Genomic DNA, 19,083 nt, shown 5'->3' with positions numbered 1-19,083 from the left:
CAGCGATCTCCTGTTTTTCCCCCTGTGCCTTATCGTAGCAAGCGGTTCTGCAATGGCCCAGATCATGTCTCTCTTGTGCCAGTGTACCCACCAGCGCCCTCCACTTCTGTCCTTTGAGCCTCTGGAGTCCCAGTACCACACCGCCTTTCTGGAACGGATCACCGTGAACTCTCAAGCTGCTGATGGGAAGCTTCAACTTTTTTTTTTTTTTTTGCCCATATAGACCAATGCTGCTCAGGCTCTGAGGTAGCCCCAGCCATAAGCTCCTTAAAGCTGCTCTGAAACCATCTGCAACCTCTGCCCTGCCCCTCAGCACACATCACCAACATGTTCATGCCAAGTGCAAAGCGGATCCCCTGAGATTGTACATCCAGAGATAACGCTTTTCTCAAGTTTGCACCACTCTAAAATTGTTGTTAAAATTGATCCGGATGAAGCTCTCAAAGTGAAGCTGACACACTAGTCCAGATTGAGAGCCCTGAACATCTTTTGGATGGGATTCCGTATTTTGCTAAGTGAGTGAATGCATGACAATGATCATTTGCATGAACTTAAATAAAACACATAAAAATAACTAAGTAAGATGCAATTTTAATCAAAACACACTTAACTGCAGACAAGAAGACAGAATCAACACCAAAGTCTGTGCATACTGCTTGATTATGCCCCAGGGCTATCTGATTTCCAAAACTACAATAAATCCATAATTAAGTAAAGCATGACAAACGTTCTACAAATTCAGACCTGATGACCTTAAAATACAAATTTTTATAGTCAACAATGCCTTTTTGCCCGTGTTACTTAGGTACACAACAGAACCTTATAGTGTCATGATTGTGGTTAAAGGAGGACCCCTGCGCAGAGCGTGGAAGTGGCAAAACAATACATTTTATTTAAACGAATAAAAGAAAACTTACAATTCACAAGGAGAAGAGCAGGGAAACAAACATCACAGGGAGTGTGGGTAAACAAAAAGAAAAAGGATCTGGCAGAGAAAAACCGGGCTACAGGAAACATGAAGTCAGCAGAAGCCAGCAGTGGACAAAGAGAAACAGAGCGAAGATACTCAGAAAATAACAGGCCAAAGAAGAGCTAATCAGGCTGAATGAGGAACAGATGAAACTAATGAAAACAGAGGAGCTGAGGTGAGGAGGGAAATGAGCAGCGACTGAAGGAAAACACAAGGACTCAATCTAACAGGAAATATTACAAAAATGTACATAAGAGTGAACTAAAATGGGAGCTACTTGAAAAATATAATTGGGAACAAATAAAAACATAAACTCAAACTCATAAGGAAATAACTAAGGACGACACGCAAAAGAAGATCAGTTATTCATTTTAAATGGATCCGGTTGAAAAATATCTTGTGATATGGCACATCTGTTAATTTTAATGGGTGAAAAAAAAAGAAAAAAGCCAGGGTTCTGTATTTCAAATGAGTAAGTTGGATATAATATAATCATTTTCAGGGGTTTCTGTGTACATATGTAGATAGAACCCAATCACTGTCTAAAGGATTTAGCTGTTTTTACATTTTCAGTGATACAGAGCAGGATAGCTTTGCAAATTACTATCATATTTGTTGTTGCTGAGGCAATCATTGTTTTATGTAATGATAAAATGTACTTTTGATTTTTTTTTATATATATATTCATAAGTAGGATGAAATTATTTTGCTGGTGCTGCTGTATTTTGCACATAAGCGGACAATGAATGAATGAATGGATAGGCAGATCTTCACAAAGTCTCTGATCCGTGCATGAAACATTCATTATACTGTCTGGTACACAGAACAGTTTGGCCGGTTAGTGGACGCTAGCAGTAAAATTACCTTTTTAGTAAATAATATTTATAAAATATTTAACCAGTGATATGAAGTAGCTGGTAAGAGCAGCACATATCTGCTATTACAGCTGAGGTTTGCATGTCCAACTAGCTTACATCGGCACAAAGTCATGCTACTGTGGATGGTTATGCACACTGACATAACTTCTTTCAGTTTGTTTCTAACTGAAGCCATTATGGCTTTCTTGTTGGGGTTTTATTTTTAAGTGCTCCCTTTTGAATTATTAAACACCACTCGCAATACAATGCAATTATACCGCCACTGATTTCCAATACCCCCACTTAGCCAAACAGCGTAATAAGCCTTGCTATCGTGGCGAGAAGCCGTATACACGAGAAATATGACACTCCTGACTGCAGTTTACAGCAATCTGCGACAACGTGTCAACTTGAAGTTATAAAGCGACGTAAAGATGGAGGACATCCTGTCATAAAAACTCACCATCCACCTCCAAACAATCATTTCAGCTCCCAGACAGCGATGTGACATTCACATTTTCGCTGCTGCGGTTTTGCACTTATAAACTGCAGATCTATCAGGCGTTCGCTCCGTATCTGCCGGGACACGGTGTGCTGTAAATGCCCCGCGGGGAGCTGCGGAAATAATTCCCATTACTCTGCGGGGAACACATTGCTGGGTGATAGGCGCGCCAGTGTGAGGCTTCAGCCACCTAAGCAATTGTTTTGATTTGCTAAACCTTATCGCACGTTCAGGAGCGCAAGGAAGAGCTGCAGGAGTAAAAGGCGAACGCACCGGCCAAACAAGGGGCTGGTCTCTGTGTCAGCAGTAGACCTAATAAATAAGAGCGGCACCTTAAGAACACTTGCAGGTGAGTGGCACTATATCCAGTGCACTCAACAAATTAAATCCCTAAATGAAGAGAGCTACTGGACACCTTTTTTCGGAAGGCAGCAGCTGTTTTTTTTATTTTTTATTATTTGTTAGAGTATCTCCTTTCTGTTGCTCAGTTGTCGTGCGCCTCTTCAGTTCCTTTCTCATATCCATTCTGTGTCCGTGTGGAGCTCCGAGCACTGCAACACAAACACGAATGTCTGTAGCCATGCACATATATCTCCCCAGAATGGCCCTGTCAAATACCCAGACAGTCAAGTAGGAAATATAGTGATTGTGTACCAGATGTGGCTCTGCCTGGCAGTTCTGCCCAGGACTCTATATTTACAGATGACACGCTTCCAGTCAGAATCAGCGGCGAAGCCTGCCAGAGAAGGCAAGCACTGGCGCACCAGAAGTTGAGCAACATCCATCCATCCGGACATAAATCAGTTTTTCTTGCCGTAACCTACAGATGGTCGGTGGGGGCCGGAGGTCAGGTCTGATTGGAGCCCCAAGCACAATGCATGCTGGATAGATTGTCAGGGGCGACCACACATAGGCAGACAACTTTACATGCTTAAACTGATTAAATAGTGACCCCATTAGCTAGCACCAAAATATCCAGAAACGTACGTTTAAAAGCGTGCAAACAATATTTGCATATTTTGGTAACAATATTTTGAGCATGACCATGTGTTTTATTAGAAAGGCTTCTGCAGTTTGAAATGATGTCCTATTGAAAATAGACGCATGCATGCTAAACACTTAAAGGTTCCAAAATAAAATGAAGAAATTTGAGCCTCATGTGTTGATGGTGGGGTCCGATTATGTGTGTGTGTGTGTGTTGGGGGGGGTGGTTCAGGGTCAGATTGTCAATGCAATGTATTGTTTTGGCCCCCTGGAATCCAATTGTGGGATTTAATCTGAAATTTTTATGTAACTGTATTAATATTAATGTAGCCACTCTGTACAGGACTGAAGATGTGCATTCATGCAGAGATGTGAGTTTCTGAGAAATTATATTTCTGAATATTTTCTGAATTTGAATTTGACAGTCAGGGTAGCCAACTATTCTGCTGTGGGAAAAAAAAGGAAACTTACCTTTTTTGCCTGAAAAACGCCTTTCCTGTTATAGATGTGTAGACGCTATTCTGCTTACTGTTAATTTTCTGCCTGTTATTTAGTTTTTTTAGTTTTTTTTTTTTACACGATACGAGCGTCCGAATCCGTAGTCAAATTCCTTGTTTTTACCTACAAACTTGGAGAATAAAGTTGACTTTGATTCTGATGGAAATTAACACGTATATCGAGTCAGCTTTAAGATTTTAACACACCCATAAAAATTATTATGCCTCAAACATTGTTGAATACAGTCAAAACATGTATCCATAAGTTAAATGATCTGTACCCTATGCAAATTTAGGTTTAGTGAGTAATTAATCGTTTACCCCCAGATTCCACATCCTTCGCTCCTGAACGTGTACGCTCCGGTCCAGACCGCCTCTGTGAGTCCGTGAAAAGCATCGCCTACTGCATCCTAGTTTACTGCATCTAGTTCCTTGGAGCTCGAGGAGAGCGTGCACAAGAGCTACGAGTACATAGCATAAAAACGAGATATAAAGGAGCAGGAAACAAAACAAACTTTTCATTCACCCAGCATCCGAAAAGTTCTCTTTTGCTAATTATACATCAGCTCTGCATATTTTTACTTCCATCAAAAATGGGTGACTACATTTGGCACCAAAACCTTACATGTTTTTGTATTTACAATAATTTAATTGTCTTTTAGCTTACATTAATAGACATTTCAACCCACACTTCACCATTATTTTATAGGAATTTCAGTGGAAAATAGTGGGCTATTTCTTTCTGACTGGAGTCCAACGGACCGGAACGTAGCAGAAAATAGACCGAAAATAGACGACGGGGAAGTCACAGAGAATGTGGAATGGTTCTCATTAACTGAAATAAGAACGTAGAGCAGTCATGGAGGATGTGGAATTTGGGGGTAAGGTTTATCAACATGTTTTTTCTCACTATGAGTAATATTGACTTTCTGAAAGCCTGTCCAGAGTCTCAACTTAAATCTGTCTGAGAATCAGTTGAGGACACAAAAAGATTAGGGAGATGGCAAAGAGACCTTGCAACCTGAAAGTTTTGGAGCTCATGACCTAAGATAAACGGTGAAAATGCCAGTGGAAATGTGCTAAATGTTGTTTGGCGAGGGATTTATTGTTGCAATGGCAATAAAGATTTTTCCATTGATTTAAGGTTATAGTTAATACCCATGGAGCCATTTTTAAGATATATAAATTACTTTATCAAAATGATAGCCGTTTATATTTTCTATTTTCGTTTGACATATGCCTGTCTCAATTGCTGTCAGAAACAGATTTTTATTTAAATAAAAAAAAAAAGTAAAACCAAGTTTTCCAATTTTTGTCTTAACTATACAGGTACCACTTTACAATAAGGCTCCCTTTGTAGATGGCTAATAAATAGTTCATACATATGTTATTAATTAATCTGTAAACAATTTACAACACACTTATGTGTGTTACATAACACTTAAGTGTTATGTATTAATTAAGTGCAGGCAAGAGACAAAACTGACCGGTTTGTGCTTACAAGGTAGTAACTTAGTCGGAAATGTTTAAAATAAGCAACTAAAGATGAAACATATAGATTAGGCTCACTATTTGGCAAGAAACTGGGCAGTTTTCTCTTACCCACCCTTAATTAATGCATAATAAACACTTATGAATGAATAATAAGTGTTTACTGATTAATAAGACATCAATAAACTATTTACTAGCCATCTATAAGAGGAGCATTAGTGTAAAGTTGTACCACTATACATATAATACGTGGTAAGGACAAATAATAAACAGCTTTGCAGCAGAGCAGAACTAAGACGGGAAACTGCAGTGCTCTTTGAATCAGAGCTCTCACTTCTTATATGGGTGATATTAGGCTTTATAAAAGCACCCACAAATAAAACCAGTCACAGAAAGGATATCAGATCCTCTTTGGCACCAATAAAACAAATTTTCCAAATTTATTAACATTAAATGCTTTGGAGGACTCTAAAAAAAACATTTGTGTGCTTTAAAAAAATAATTATATAGATCTTTACATATATTGTGACTCCAATTATTTCATTCTCCATCAGCTCGTTGTAATAGACCTTGGGCAGTTAATAAACTTTGGGGTTATGAGCCAGTGTGTAGTAGATGTGTTTGAAATGCCCACTCTTTCATTAACTCTGTATTGCATTCTGAATATAAAGGTCCATGCAGAGTACAGCGGTGGGGAGCTGCACTTTACGTCTCAGACACTTTCATGTTACTAAGCTTAATTGTTTTTAATTTATTTTCCCAGCTTTTCCCCCGGAGGCCTTGCATAAATAAATGTCAACCGGATACACTGAGAGAAACCTATTATGTGAGGTTTTTATATATACATATATATTTAATAACTTTGCAGAAGCATGCAGCACAGTGGCCCAACCTTGTAGCGCCCTTTTATCAGTTATCAGTGTAAAACTTAAGCTTATGAACTGAATAAAGAACTGACAGCTAGAGCAGAATAAAGACAATCCTTGACTAAGATGTGAGAAATGCATTAGGGCAAAGTGAGTACAGGCTGGATGAGAAAGATTATAACGCTGCATTGAAGTCGGTGCAGCACTATGTGACATGATCAAGCCCAAGTGCATCCTTCTTATTTGTCTTTTTGTATCAAAGCGTTTGACAGCGATAGCCGCATTAAAAGCATCCTGTTTTTAGTGTTTGTTGTGTTTTAGCTAGACAGCTTAATGTTTTACTCCACACAGCCTTCTTGGCCCAAACGTCAGTGCCTGCAGGGAAACTTCCGGAACCGAACCGACTCAGTCAGCTGCGTGTTTTCAGTTCGAATTTCAAATCCAGGGTCTTAGAGGGTGTTACAGACCAGAGTATTTTGCTGTTGGTCTTTTTTTTTTTCTTTAACAGCTGTCGGTAAATTGTAAAGGACACCCATCATAGTAAAAACTCTAATGATCCACCTGCAATTTTTTTCTGTGCAAGGGTTTTTTTCAGTTTTTTTTTTCAATTTCTTGTGGGTAAAATGAACACTGACCTTAACTGAGGCTGTTGAGGCCGGCTGTGGTTTCAGTGATGTTCTAGGTTCTTCTGTGATGTCCTGGATTAGTTGTAGGTGCACTGTTGGAGTAATTTTTCCAATTTCTTTAGACTGGGACACAGTGTGTTGCTTTTGAGATCTTTTAACCTACTTCATGTTGTCAGTCGGGTTTTAATTATAAATCTGAACCAAAAGAATGTGTTTAATTCATGATTTAACAAGGAGGCACTCATACTTTCACAACACGGCAGATTGGTTTAAATTTTTTTCCCCCTTAATAAAATTAGCATTTGATGACAGCATTTAGTATTTACCGAGGTTATCTTGGTCTGATTATAAAAGTTGTTTGACAACCTGAGACATTTACTGAGCTGAACCGCGTCAGAGGGAAACTTTTCAGGAACATATTTTCTTTCAACTGCTTTTCTTGAATTTCGTTCTACCTCCCATCTATTATCAGCTGCATGCTGAGTTTTGTCTGCAATTTAACAAATTGCATGTTTATGTGGAGATCCAGTGGAGATCCTTTCAGAAGTTTCAAATTTTGCACTTGGAGAATTTAAAATATCAACAACCCCGAGAATCAGGGTTAGAATAAGACTGTCGGTGGTATTCTTAGAATCATAGAACTGTCTGATTGGGATTGAAAAGCTTGATATTATGTACTGTTTTTAAAGTCAGTCACTTAGTGGATTAAAAAATTGATTCAGAAGAATTTTTATAAAAATTGGCAGGTGTATTTGATAATGGCTCAAACTGTGAATCGATGGGGAAGGTGGAAGTGGAAAAGAATTTCGTTATAGTCTGTAAAGGTCCCAGTCTGACACAAACATGGAACATGAATGAACGAATAATCAAGAATCACAAGAAATTATTGTCATTATGTAGCCATAATAAATTTTTGGTGAGGTTTGAGGAGGTAAAAAAGGTTTAAATCAATAGTGTGTGGTTGTATAGCACTTCCAACTCTTTCAACATAACATTTTTAGTTTGCACCTATTTGCTCCATTCTAATTCATATTTTTTTGCTCAGGAGAGCAGCCGAACTAACTGTTTTAATAGTGCTTATGTCAACTATAATCCATTTTCAACTTTTCTTTTTCAGCTGTATTCTGCTGGCAAATTACCATTTGTAATAAAAACCGTTGAAAAAATAAAACATGAAATATCCATAGAGATATAACTTTTGCTCCGGTTCTGACCAGCATTGTTGCTCTGAGATGCATTGACATGCATTAAGATGTTTCTCTCAATAACTATTTTACCCAAATAACCTCTTGTATTTATTTTAGCAAAGCCAAGCTAATGCAGCCTCCAGGGGGGCACAGTGTCCTGTGTTGTATTTGGGCAGCTCCAAAGCCCAGATAAATGCAGAGGGTTACATCAGAAAGGGCATCGGGTGTAAAACTTTAACAAACTTGCCATCCGAATCAGCAACATAATCCCTATATCAGATTGGTTGAGGCCTGAGTTAACAACTGGTGCAGGTGACTGACAGAGTACTGATGGAAACTGAGCTACTGTGGGTCAGAAAAGAATATTTGTTAATAAGTGTTGATTTTTTTGTGCCCCACATGACTTGTCAGGCCAGAGACGCCGCTGCTTTTAACTCCAAGCCACCATTTTAAATTTCTACAATGTATCATACTGGGTATTATTGTGAAATGTAGAAGAAAATGATGCTTTGGCTGCTGCTGATGGTCTAATTGCTAATGCATAATGAATGCTCTTTCAAGGACCGAGCTAATCCTTGCCTGAGCCTCTTCACTCATCTTCCAGTGCAGGTCTGAATTACTGGGTTAAAGCTCTGTAGTGGCTCGGGCTTCCTGTAGCCCCCTGGAGAACAAAGTGCTGGTGGCCGGAGCTGCTTCAAAGTCAAACCTTAGAGAGAGAGAGAGTTTTAGCTTGTTACCAACTTGCTAGATGTCCTAATTATTAATGTTGTGGAAGTAATGATTCTCATTTTGCTGTAAACAAGGATCCTGCCATTAATCCCTATCTGCATCATGTAATTACTCAGTTGACAGTGCTCTGCAGTCATATTCAATAATTTAGGCCTTATGTTGCAATGAGGCTTGTTTGACAGATTAAAAATATGTTTTGACAGCAACCTTTAAGCAGGTGTTAACATACCTTCTATTGAGCTCACATTCCTGTCTTAAAAATGTTTTTTATTGGTCTGATGTAATATTTGAATCTTAAAAGTCATGTATTCATTAGCTGTAAGCAGAAAATCAAGATCATTAATAGGAGTTGGGGGGGGGGGGGGGGGGGGTGGGGGGGTGTGGGTAACAATAACAAGACCAGCGAGACTTAGCAGGAAGGTTTATAACTTAAAGGTGCTTTTATTTCCAAATAAAGTAACTTAGAAATATAAGGAGAATCTGGTAGAGGGGGTTAATTGCAAATGAAAGGACTAGGTTTAAGATAACTGGACTGCAGTAAAGACAGCAACAAAACAAGCCACAGGCTGAAGGATTCTCCAGAACCAAAAGCTAAAATTCCCTCCTCAGCATGAGCCACAACACAAATTAAGATGATTCTTCCCACAATGGAAACAAAACACCTCCTTCAGCACGACAGCCTTCCACCACGCCTACTCAAGCCTCAGACAGCCCACATGCTGCCACATTAGCCAACTGGCAATGTGACCTGGGCTCAATCTGAATACCGTTATAGGGTAAGAACTCTTTAGCCAAAGCAGAAGTGCGTCAGTGGTCGCCATGATACCCGTTACCTGAATAGTGCGGTCAGTAAGGAAGGAGGTAGGAAAACTATCCTGCATGCCTAGGTACCCTGCAACGTCCCTTACTGGCACTAAGAACCCTTAAGGTATCCCACAATTCTTTGCATAATATGACACTTCAGCACAGCCCCTTCACAGAAATCAACGAAAATGTCCAGAGAGCAGAGAGCGCACACTTTGTTGTTCATTTTTGTAAGGCTGTAAGCCCGGATTTAACTCGCATCATCCATGAGCGTTCCTGGCTACGTTCACACTGCAGGCCTTAATGCTCAATTCCGATTTTTTTGTGAAATCGGATTTTTTTATTTTTTTTTGCGTGGTCGTTCACATTTCCAAATATATGCGACTTGTATGTGATCTCCTGTGTGAACTGAGTTCATACAACTTAAGTGTCCCGCATGCGCAGTTGAGGACGCGATGACGTCACATGGAGCAAGCGTTTCTTATTGTTTGCGAAAGTAAACATGGATTATAATGCTGGCGCGCATTTTGCGATCTTTAATTTCTTTTCTGACCGGAGCTTTTTTTTCCATTGACTGCTCTCCTCATTGTTGTCCGCCATGAGTGTCGTTTTTCTTCCCGCTTGTGCGTAGTAGGACGCAGATTAGTGCCGTTTGTCAAGTATCAATGACGTACAGGTCGGATGAATGCGACCTGGCCGTACAATCACAGGTCGCATTTCAAAAGATCAGATGCGCATCGGAATTAGGGCCACATATCCAAGTGGCCTGGGTCGCATTTGAAAAAACCCGATCTGTGTTGTTCAGACTGTCATAAAAAGATCAGATCCAGGTCGCATATGGGCAAAAATTGCAGTGTGAACGTAGCCATAGTCACGTCATGACGTCGGAGTTAAAGGCTGTCTGAATTCGGCAGCAGTCCGAAGCTCCTTTCCTATTCACGATGGAGTTCTTACTGTTGACCCTATGAAAGGTCAAGTAACAGAAGTTAAGATCAGGAACTAGAAGCTATTATTTAGGGTATTCGGATGGAGCCCTGCTCCTCTCCCAGCTTTATGCTGTACTCGCTAAGGCAAACTGCCATCCGCTGCACCCTCAATGCTGCAGGAACCTAATTGCAGGAAAACACAGAACTCAGGGGCAGCAAGGAGCCACCCACTGACATGCAGGCACCGCAGCACACGACAGGTACCTTGCAATTTTACATACTATAAAATTAAGACATTTGCATTGCAGATGTATTTATAAATTTTTCCTTTTTTCACTGTGTAACCATAAACCTCAAAGTATTTTTCTAAGATCATATGTGAAAGACCAAGGCAAAGAGCATAATTTCCAGGCAGAAAGAAAATTTGTTTTTGTTTTGCAAATCTGAATGAAGTATCAAATGGCCTTCAGCAGCCAGCAAAACAGTAAAACGGTTCACTGATTTACATATTGTGTAAGTGCAAGCAGCTCTGATTGCCTTAGATATTTGTTAGAGACAGCAGACAGGATAGAAATGAAGTTGTGGACAAGTTATACGAGAAATAAGCTTCAAAAACAATATCTACAACTTCAAACATCTAAAAATGCACAATTTAATCCAAACGAAAATGTAAAGAGCATGGAACAACAACAAACCTTTGAGGTGTCCCCATAAACACGAACAACACTCAGAGAACCACCCAGGAGACGCACGGTAACTCTGGCCTTCATAGGAGAGTCCTAGTCATCGTTAAACGAAAGTCACATTGGCAGTTAGCCTCAAATCCTGCGAAACACACAGCAAACCTTTGAAAAAAGAGTGCTTTTTTTCACATGAGGCCAATTTGTCTTTGGCCTGAAGACAAATGCTGAGTATGGAGCAACGGCAACCCTCTGAACACCCAATCCTCCCCAAGGAACACGATGATGGCAGCATCATGTAATGACAATCTTTGTTTTTTTCTAGAGGAACATGTATGGAGTAAAAATGAATAGCAATCCAATACAAAAAAAGATGTTAGACAAATTGAGCTTTCAGTGAGCTATACAAACCTGCAGCCTGGGCTACATTGAAAGGGTTTAAATAAAAGCATATCCATGTGTTAGAATGGCCCAGTCAAAGTACAGACCTAAATAAGACTTAGGCTTAGACTTAGACAACTTTATTTGTCATCCTGCATGCACAGAGTGCGTACAGAACGAAATTTTGTTTTCATACAGCTTGGAAAATCACGGTAAAATGCAGTAAATCTCAATAAATAAATTTCAGAGTCCATTTGTGGCTTCATCAGTTTCAGCAGTTCAACAGTCTGATGGCAACGGGGAAAAAACAATCTTGAGAAAAACTTGACAACAGCTGGTTCACTGACACTTTCCATACAGTCTGACTCCCACATATTTTTTTTTTACACACATCTCTATTTGTAAAATGTTTTAGAAACCATTCTTCATTTTTCCTCCACCTCCACAAAAATGCAGAACGTCTTGTCGCCCTGCTCCACATTATTATTATGTGTCGACATATTTTATGAGACTTTTGTTTTTGTTAGTTTGTCTTGACTGTGTTACAGCCAATTATTGCATCTGTGTTTCAGAGAAAAAAAAATAAATCTTTGTTGGCTGTTGAGTGTTTGCATGGCTTTCAGATGGGTGCTTGGAAAGGAATATCGCCAATAAATGAGAAGTACTTCAAACCCTCTTTTCAAGCCTGCTGCTGAATCAGATGTCAGGGAAACCACTACTGGGGTTTCTTGTTGTGACACTTCAGTACTATGGCACCAATCAAAAAGAAAGTCCATTTACGTCTTTTATCCTGAGGAGACACTCGAGAAGGCATCAGTTCCTACCGGAGGCTCTCAAACTCACAATTTCCCCGTGGACATTTAGAGCTGTCAACAGGCCTGCAAAGAGGAAAAATGTAAAGAGAAGCATGATCTGGCTGTTGTGTGAGTTCTGTGATTAATGCCATGAACCATGCCACTCATACCTGGTCTAAAAACAGAATTTCTGCCTTTTCTCTTCGTTCACAGGTTCAGGCCGAAAATACAGCGCCTCTCACTGGCGTCTGCAGAACATCGCACAGGAATCCGTTGAAAGCTCCGATGAGGAGTTTTTCGACGCCAGAGGTAGGATTGCATTTCTCTTCTCCTTCCCTCCCTCTCGCTTACTCTCTGAATTTATTATTTCTGTTTATGTATTCCCAATGATCTCGGGTCATGTTGCATGTAGCATTTGGGTTATCAATAAAGAGACAATCAACTACAGCACCTTTTATAGGTATTTATATTCTTTCACACATTGGCTTGTTTTCATACTGCAGCCAAAATATAAACTTAAATCAAGTTGCATTAATAGCATTTATTTACCAATATTGTTATTTGAAAATGCAGTTAATCCCGCTGGATTTTATTTGGAAATATCACACTAAAGGGGAGTGAATTTAGTGCAGGAACACAACCTCATTATCAGATTACCTGTCTATAGAAACCGAAGGGAATGCCCGTTTTTAAGCATTTTAGCGCTGGAAGATAATATGTAGGGGAGCAACAAGGGTTAAGACATTCTGGGAGTTGCATTCAAATATACACCAGTGCTGAAAATAATGCTCAGATACTATATAATATTGAAAGGGGTCGGAAATCCATTTTAAAGGTCTATAGATGTTATCATTTTGAATAAAAGCAGAACGTTCTGACCCATATCAAAGCATAGATCGAAGTGACATGGAGTGAACATTTTATCAGAACTTTATGGTTTTACCAATGTTGACCATGAAAATTGATTGAAAGTTGTTGCTTTCTTTGTTTTGGCTCAACTTTTCAGATTCCTCAAGATCCAGTTTGCTAGGATTATCATAGTTATCTTTTTTTTTTGCTTACATGTAACAAGTAGCTTATATGGGATTTCATGTATATTGCATATTATATATGCAAAAGTGTTTATACCCATCGAACATTTTATCATGTTTGAACCACACAATAAAATAAAATAAAATGGATGTTTATATATTTGCTAGGTCATTATAGAAGGCAGCTGCTTACATACATTAATTAGGGCTGTCCGAATAAATGGGGCAAAATATAAATGGATGCCACATTTTTTTTAGATTTTTCATGTAGAAAATGTTTAATAATTATAAATTTCCTTCCACTTCATAAGTGTAACCTACTTTTCTTACTGTGCCTCATAAAAAATACAGATCTTTTTTTTTGTATTTGTAGCAAAACAAATATGTTTAATGAGCATGAATATCTTTGCAAGGCACCGTGGAGCAACGGTATGTCCATACGTTTGATGGACAGAAGAATCCTAGAAGAATCCTGCATTCAGTAACGAGATTCAGTAACAACCAGATTACGACAAAAACAGTTCAGCTAGTTTTTCAGCAGTTGCACTTGGACCACCTGACATGTCCAAGTCCTTATTAGTGTTTAAAATGAAGCTCAGCGTGAGTTTTAGTGGGCTGCTAGATAACACAGCAGTTTTTCTTCTGCATCTGGCTGAAATTTGGATGCTACACAACAAGGTGGAAAAAACAAAAGAACAACAATGAAAGAAAACCAGATGGCTTGGATTGATTAGTTGCCGCTATGGCATACTGTCAACAACTGCAGCCTTGGCTCATCAGAATTTCAGATATTGAGTTTTTTTTCCTGTAAATGAAACCATTCATGCATTAAAATTGGCTTGAATGTGACTCTGTCACTTAGCACCATCTAATATCTCTGGATCTGTGAATATGCAAAGGACTATGCAGGAATATGCAGGCCTTTATGTTCTCCCCTCGCATGGCTGCAGCTGCTGACCCTCGGCTCAGCTCTAACCGTTTTTGACTCCTTGGCTTGACGATCTTCTCACCAGTGTGGAGAAGGTCACGCTGAAGCCATAGATCTGCTGAAACCGTGACTCAGACTGCAACATAAATATTCCACACAGCAGCTCAATGTGCACATGTATTTTTAAGTTAATTAAACTACTTTCTCAGTATTGCTTAGTTGCATAAACAAGTTGTTAGTAAGGCCCTGTAGTGCAGTGAATACTCAGAGTAAATTTGTGAGGACAATTGGAAATGCATGGTAATAACTCTGGATAATAATGTGAGAAGAATCCAGGCTATTTGATCCTCGATATGGAGGATTTAAAAAAAAATACTGGAGTTTTACTGCAAAAGTGTGTTTCTGTTTCAGCAGTTTTGTTTTCTTTCTTCTGATTTCAGTATGAAAATATACAAAAATAAATTTTTTGGGGTCTGGACACACTCTTGGCTGTTAACAGGAATGTCAGACCGCGGTTGCCTAAAGTCATGCACACTGTTTTGATTGGCAGGTATGAAAAATTGGAAATGAAAGCTAGTTATTAACGACTACAGCGTAGAAATCTGGCCACATTCTGTTTAATTTACGGAGCCTGTTCACATGTAGAGGCATCCCCTGAGCCCAGTGGGGTCATTTCTGCCTGCGGTTCAAACCCTATTACAAAAAAGGGGCTTTTTTTTTGCAAGTGATTTGCAATTGTCTGCACTTTTTTCACTCGCTACATTTTTAATGGAACTAACTGTCATTTACATTTATATAGCAGATTTTATACAGCACTAAATTATATGTAATGAGTTTGCCCCCCTACAGTGGTTGTGAAGCAGTAAAGATTGTGATGGGTGACTCTTAGATCCACCTTATGTCGTATTGGTATCTCTGACAGATCTCATTGTGCATGTGGACCGGGTGTGCTTTGCTTACTTGTGTTGTGTAAAATACTGGCTGTGTCAATTCCAGTTTTATGACTCTTGGGGTAGGGATGAAATATAGTGACTAAACCCCTTCCTCACACTAGGTCTAGGCCACACTATGGTCTCCACAATCTTGCTACATTGTTGCCACTTTGCAAAACCTAATTTCAGTGTGAAAGATATGGTAATATTGGGAAAACAGCAGGAAAATATTTTGTGAGTGTAAGAAAAAAAAGCAAAGCTTGCTGTTTCTCACTACTTGCCAAAGAGGGTTGTATTTTTTTTACTTCTGCTTCTCATCCATCTTATCAAAAAGGCTATTGCTATTGGTATCACATCTGTACTAGTGTAGTGACCAGATGCAATGCTAATATGATGATGCAGCATGTACATGCTCAAAATAGTCAGGAGCCTTGTATGCCCCATAATGTGTAAAGGGGACTATACTGTACTGTTGATGCACAACAGAAAATGAATCAAAGTCAATCTGTACTCTAATATTTTTTTATTGTTGTGTGGTCATAGTCTGGCTCTCTTTAGGAAATGGGTTTTAGTCCCTTCGATGTAAAAAAAAATGGGGAGATAGTTCTCAAAATAACGAACAAAGGGAGATTCTGCAGGCTTTCTGTGTGTTCTGGTGATGAGTGACAATATTTAAAGTGAAATCTCTAATTGCTGGTATCACTGAACAGCACAAAATGTGACTGCATAAGAGCCTGATGTCAGATGAAACCAGAAACATGTTTGCTACTGCCATGCTTTTTTCCTGCTGATAGAAAATGAAATCCAATGTCTGAATGCCCAGAAACAGACACATATTAGGGCACTTTTGACTGCTTGGATTTTTATGGTCCCGCAGGGAGTTCATTAGAGAAGAAGGAGAATACTTACCCATCCAATTATCCACTTCAGTGTGCTTATCCCCAAGAGGACGTTGATGGAGACACTTATCAGTTATGTTTTGGTTTAATAACATGCTATTTTACATTAGGCCAGCCAATATCCTGTGGGGGGTCTAGTGTCCAGCAGTTACATAATACAATATGATTCAAACATCGCAGATGGAAAATGTGACTCAGTGGGTAACAAATTAGATGGTGCCTGAGATGTGGTCAACCAAGTTTCTTTGCTACTTATCCGGGAATTAAATGTTCATAGGTCTGAAGCCGGTGTTGTAGAAAATGCATCGAAATGGTTTTAGTTTTGTCTTTTATTTATATTTTTTCATCCATTGTGCATCAATATAGTATTCTCCCCTGTAAATTCTCCTGCATATTATATTTTCTGAAACCAGCATGTCCCCAGCTCACAGTTGAAGGGAACATTAAATATTTATCCTCATCACAGCTACCGCCCAGCTGAGCCTGACATTCTTTAAAATGGCTTTTGTCAGACTGGTGTCGAGTCACTTATTTGTGTCGAGGATTCCCTACGGAATGAGATGCTGAATGAGGACTGATTTACCTCACCACCTTCACACTATTTAAGATGCTATATTCCCCAGTGGGTCATTAGATTTTTCTACTGGGTGTGAAGGGAAACTGATGTAAAGAGGCGATTCTTTCATTTAATTAAAAGGTTAGCGTAATAAGGTGAACAATTTTACAACTATCTCTGTGCTCATTATTTCTGATAATGTATTTAATTTGTTTAGGAGACAGAGGTACCATGACATGTGCTCATTTACTTAATTGACATGTTACTTAATATGTGGGGAATGGACCATGCACTAGCCATAAAAAATTGATTTACAGTCATGTTCAGTAACTTATAATATGTGTTTTGATGAGGCCCGTTTGTCAGATTAAAATAACTACCTTTAAGCAGGGATTAAAAATGCTTTTTCCACAAAGCTCACATTTCTGCATTAAAGTGTTTATTTTTATTGGTCTGATGTAATATTATAATTTTAAATGTCATGTCATGAAAAATAATTAGAATTAGCAGAAATAAAGGCTTAAAAACGTCCCTATGTGTGTAATTAATCTATACACCGTATTTTTCAGACCAGAAGGCGCACCGGATTATAAGGCACATTAAATATTCTTCCCAAGGAACTAAAAGTAAGTAAGCTTTTCTCGAAATTAGTGTATCTTCCTTGATTTGAGCAGGTAAATAAGACCAATTCATCTCCATCATCTTATTTGAAGTGCAGGATATCTAATTATCTTATTTTAGAGGTAAAAATACTCATTGTATTGGCAAATTATTAAGGTGCTCAAATCAAGAAAAAATATACTCATTTCAAGAAAAGCGTACACAGCTCTCCCCCGAGAGTGAGATCTATCAGTCTCTGTTGGGAGGACAGAATAGTTGGACTAACCTGCCCAGTTTCTAACACAAGGCCATTGAATTGATTTACAAGGTGTATTGCTGCTAGCGCGTACTCTGGGCATGGGATGCTTTACATAAATGCACTTCTAGTTTAGACATTGCAGTCGGGCAGTCTTGTAGACAGCTCAGGGGTCCTATCAGGTAGTGACACAGTGTACTGTAATGCTCCGAATATCCATTGAGAGCAGCTAACATAGAGCAACATGGAGCAAGTGTCCGACCGAGCCAAGTCTGCTATTTGGAAATATTTCAAACTTGATATACCGACAAGTCCAAATGCAACATGCAATATCTGCAACTGGCTGGAGATAAAGTTGTTGTATTCAACACCACAAACATGGCAAGAAATATAAGATAAGATAAGATAGTCTTTATTGATCTCACAATGGAGAAATTCACTCGTCACATCGGCTCATACAAGAAGGTGCAGAGTAGGGAAGGTGCATTCAGTTATATACAGTGAATCTTCATATCTACAATGGATCAAAAAGAATACCAAAAAATACAAAAAAGGAAATAGGAATGTAAATGTCTCATTTACATTCTTAGTGGTCTTTTATATATATATATATATATATATATATATATATATATATATATATATATATATATATATATATATATATATATATATATATATACTTAAATATATATACTTAAATATATATACTTAAATATATACATATATCTATCTATCTATCTATATATATATATATATATATATATATATATATATATATATATATATATATATATATATATATATATATATATATATACTTAAATATATACATATATCTATGCGCCTACATACATACGTACCTACGCGTATATATGTGCATATACATTGTATACATTTGTACATATATACATACATGTGTACTGACTTATGTTCAGGTGTTGATAGCAGCAGAAGTCACTACATCAGGCTTATTGCACGGGTTGTAGGACAGTATATTAAATAGATTATTGCACCTTGGTTATTGCACATTAATTATTACAGTTATGGTCACAGTTGCAGTTACAGTGCAGCATTGTAAAATCTGATAGCAGCAGGAATAAATGACCTGCGGTAGCACTCCTTTTTACAGACAGGATGTCTAAGAATGAATATGGTCCATTCAGTCAACAGTAGCAGGGTCTCGGTATCGATTATCGGCCGATACACTCAGCCCAGGTATCAGTATCAGATTTAATCAGAAAAAACTGGATCAGTGCATCGCTAGTTGAGATACAAACAGAATCAGTTTTATTTGCCAACAATTGCTTCATGCAACAATTAATTTGACTTCAGTTCCACTTTGCACTCAATAATGGCATTTTAAGCACAATACAAACAAGGTAAATAGAAATATTTTCCTTGAAGTAGTAGACGTCTTGAATTGGTGCAAATAAGCATGGTATCGATGTGGGTTATATGAGTGTTAAGTGTTTGTTAGATTCACGGACTGGGGTAGGAAACTGTCTCTAGCACTATTTTAGCGAATAGTTTTACCTGAAGGTAAAAGTCTAAATAGTTTGTGTACAGGATGTGTGGGGTCTGCAG

General features: G+C 38.5%; 1 protein-coding gene across 1 annotated transcript in view; it reads left to right on the top strand.

The window, feature by feature from the left end:
- Window positions 1-19,083, top strand: part of pitpnm3 (PITPNM family member 3) — a gene marked incomplete in the record, with an annotated part of 140,989 nt that overhangs the window by 21,079 nt on the left and 100,827 nt on the right. The window contains 1 exon segment of the mRNA XM_036149836.1: window positions 12,508-12,603. Within this exon segment, the coding sequence (XP_036005729.1) occupies window positions 12,508-12,603 (96 nt within the window).

Source organism: Fundulus heteroclitus, chromosome 18 (genome assembly GCF_011125445.2).
Source record: "Fundulus heteroclitus isolate FHET01 chromosome 18, MU-UCD_Fhet_4.1, whole genome shotgun sequence".
NCBI classification, from domain to species: domain Eukaryota; kingdom Metazoa; phylum Chordata; class Actinopteri; order Cyprinodontiformes; family Fundulidae; genus Fundulus; species Fundulus heteroclitus.
The sequence above is the reverse complement of the archived record's forward strand: the minus strand, read 5'-3'. Positions and strand labels throughout refer to the sequence as shown.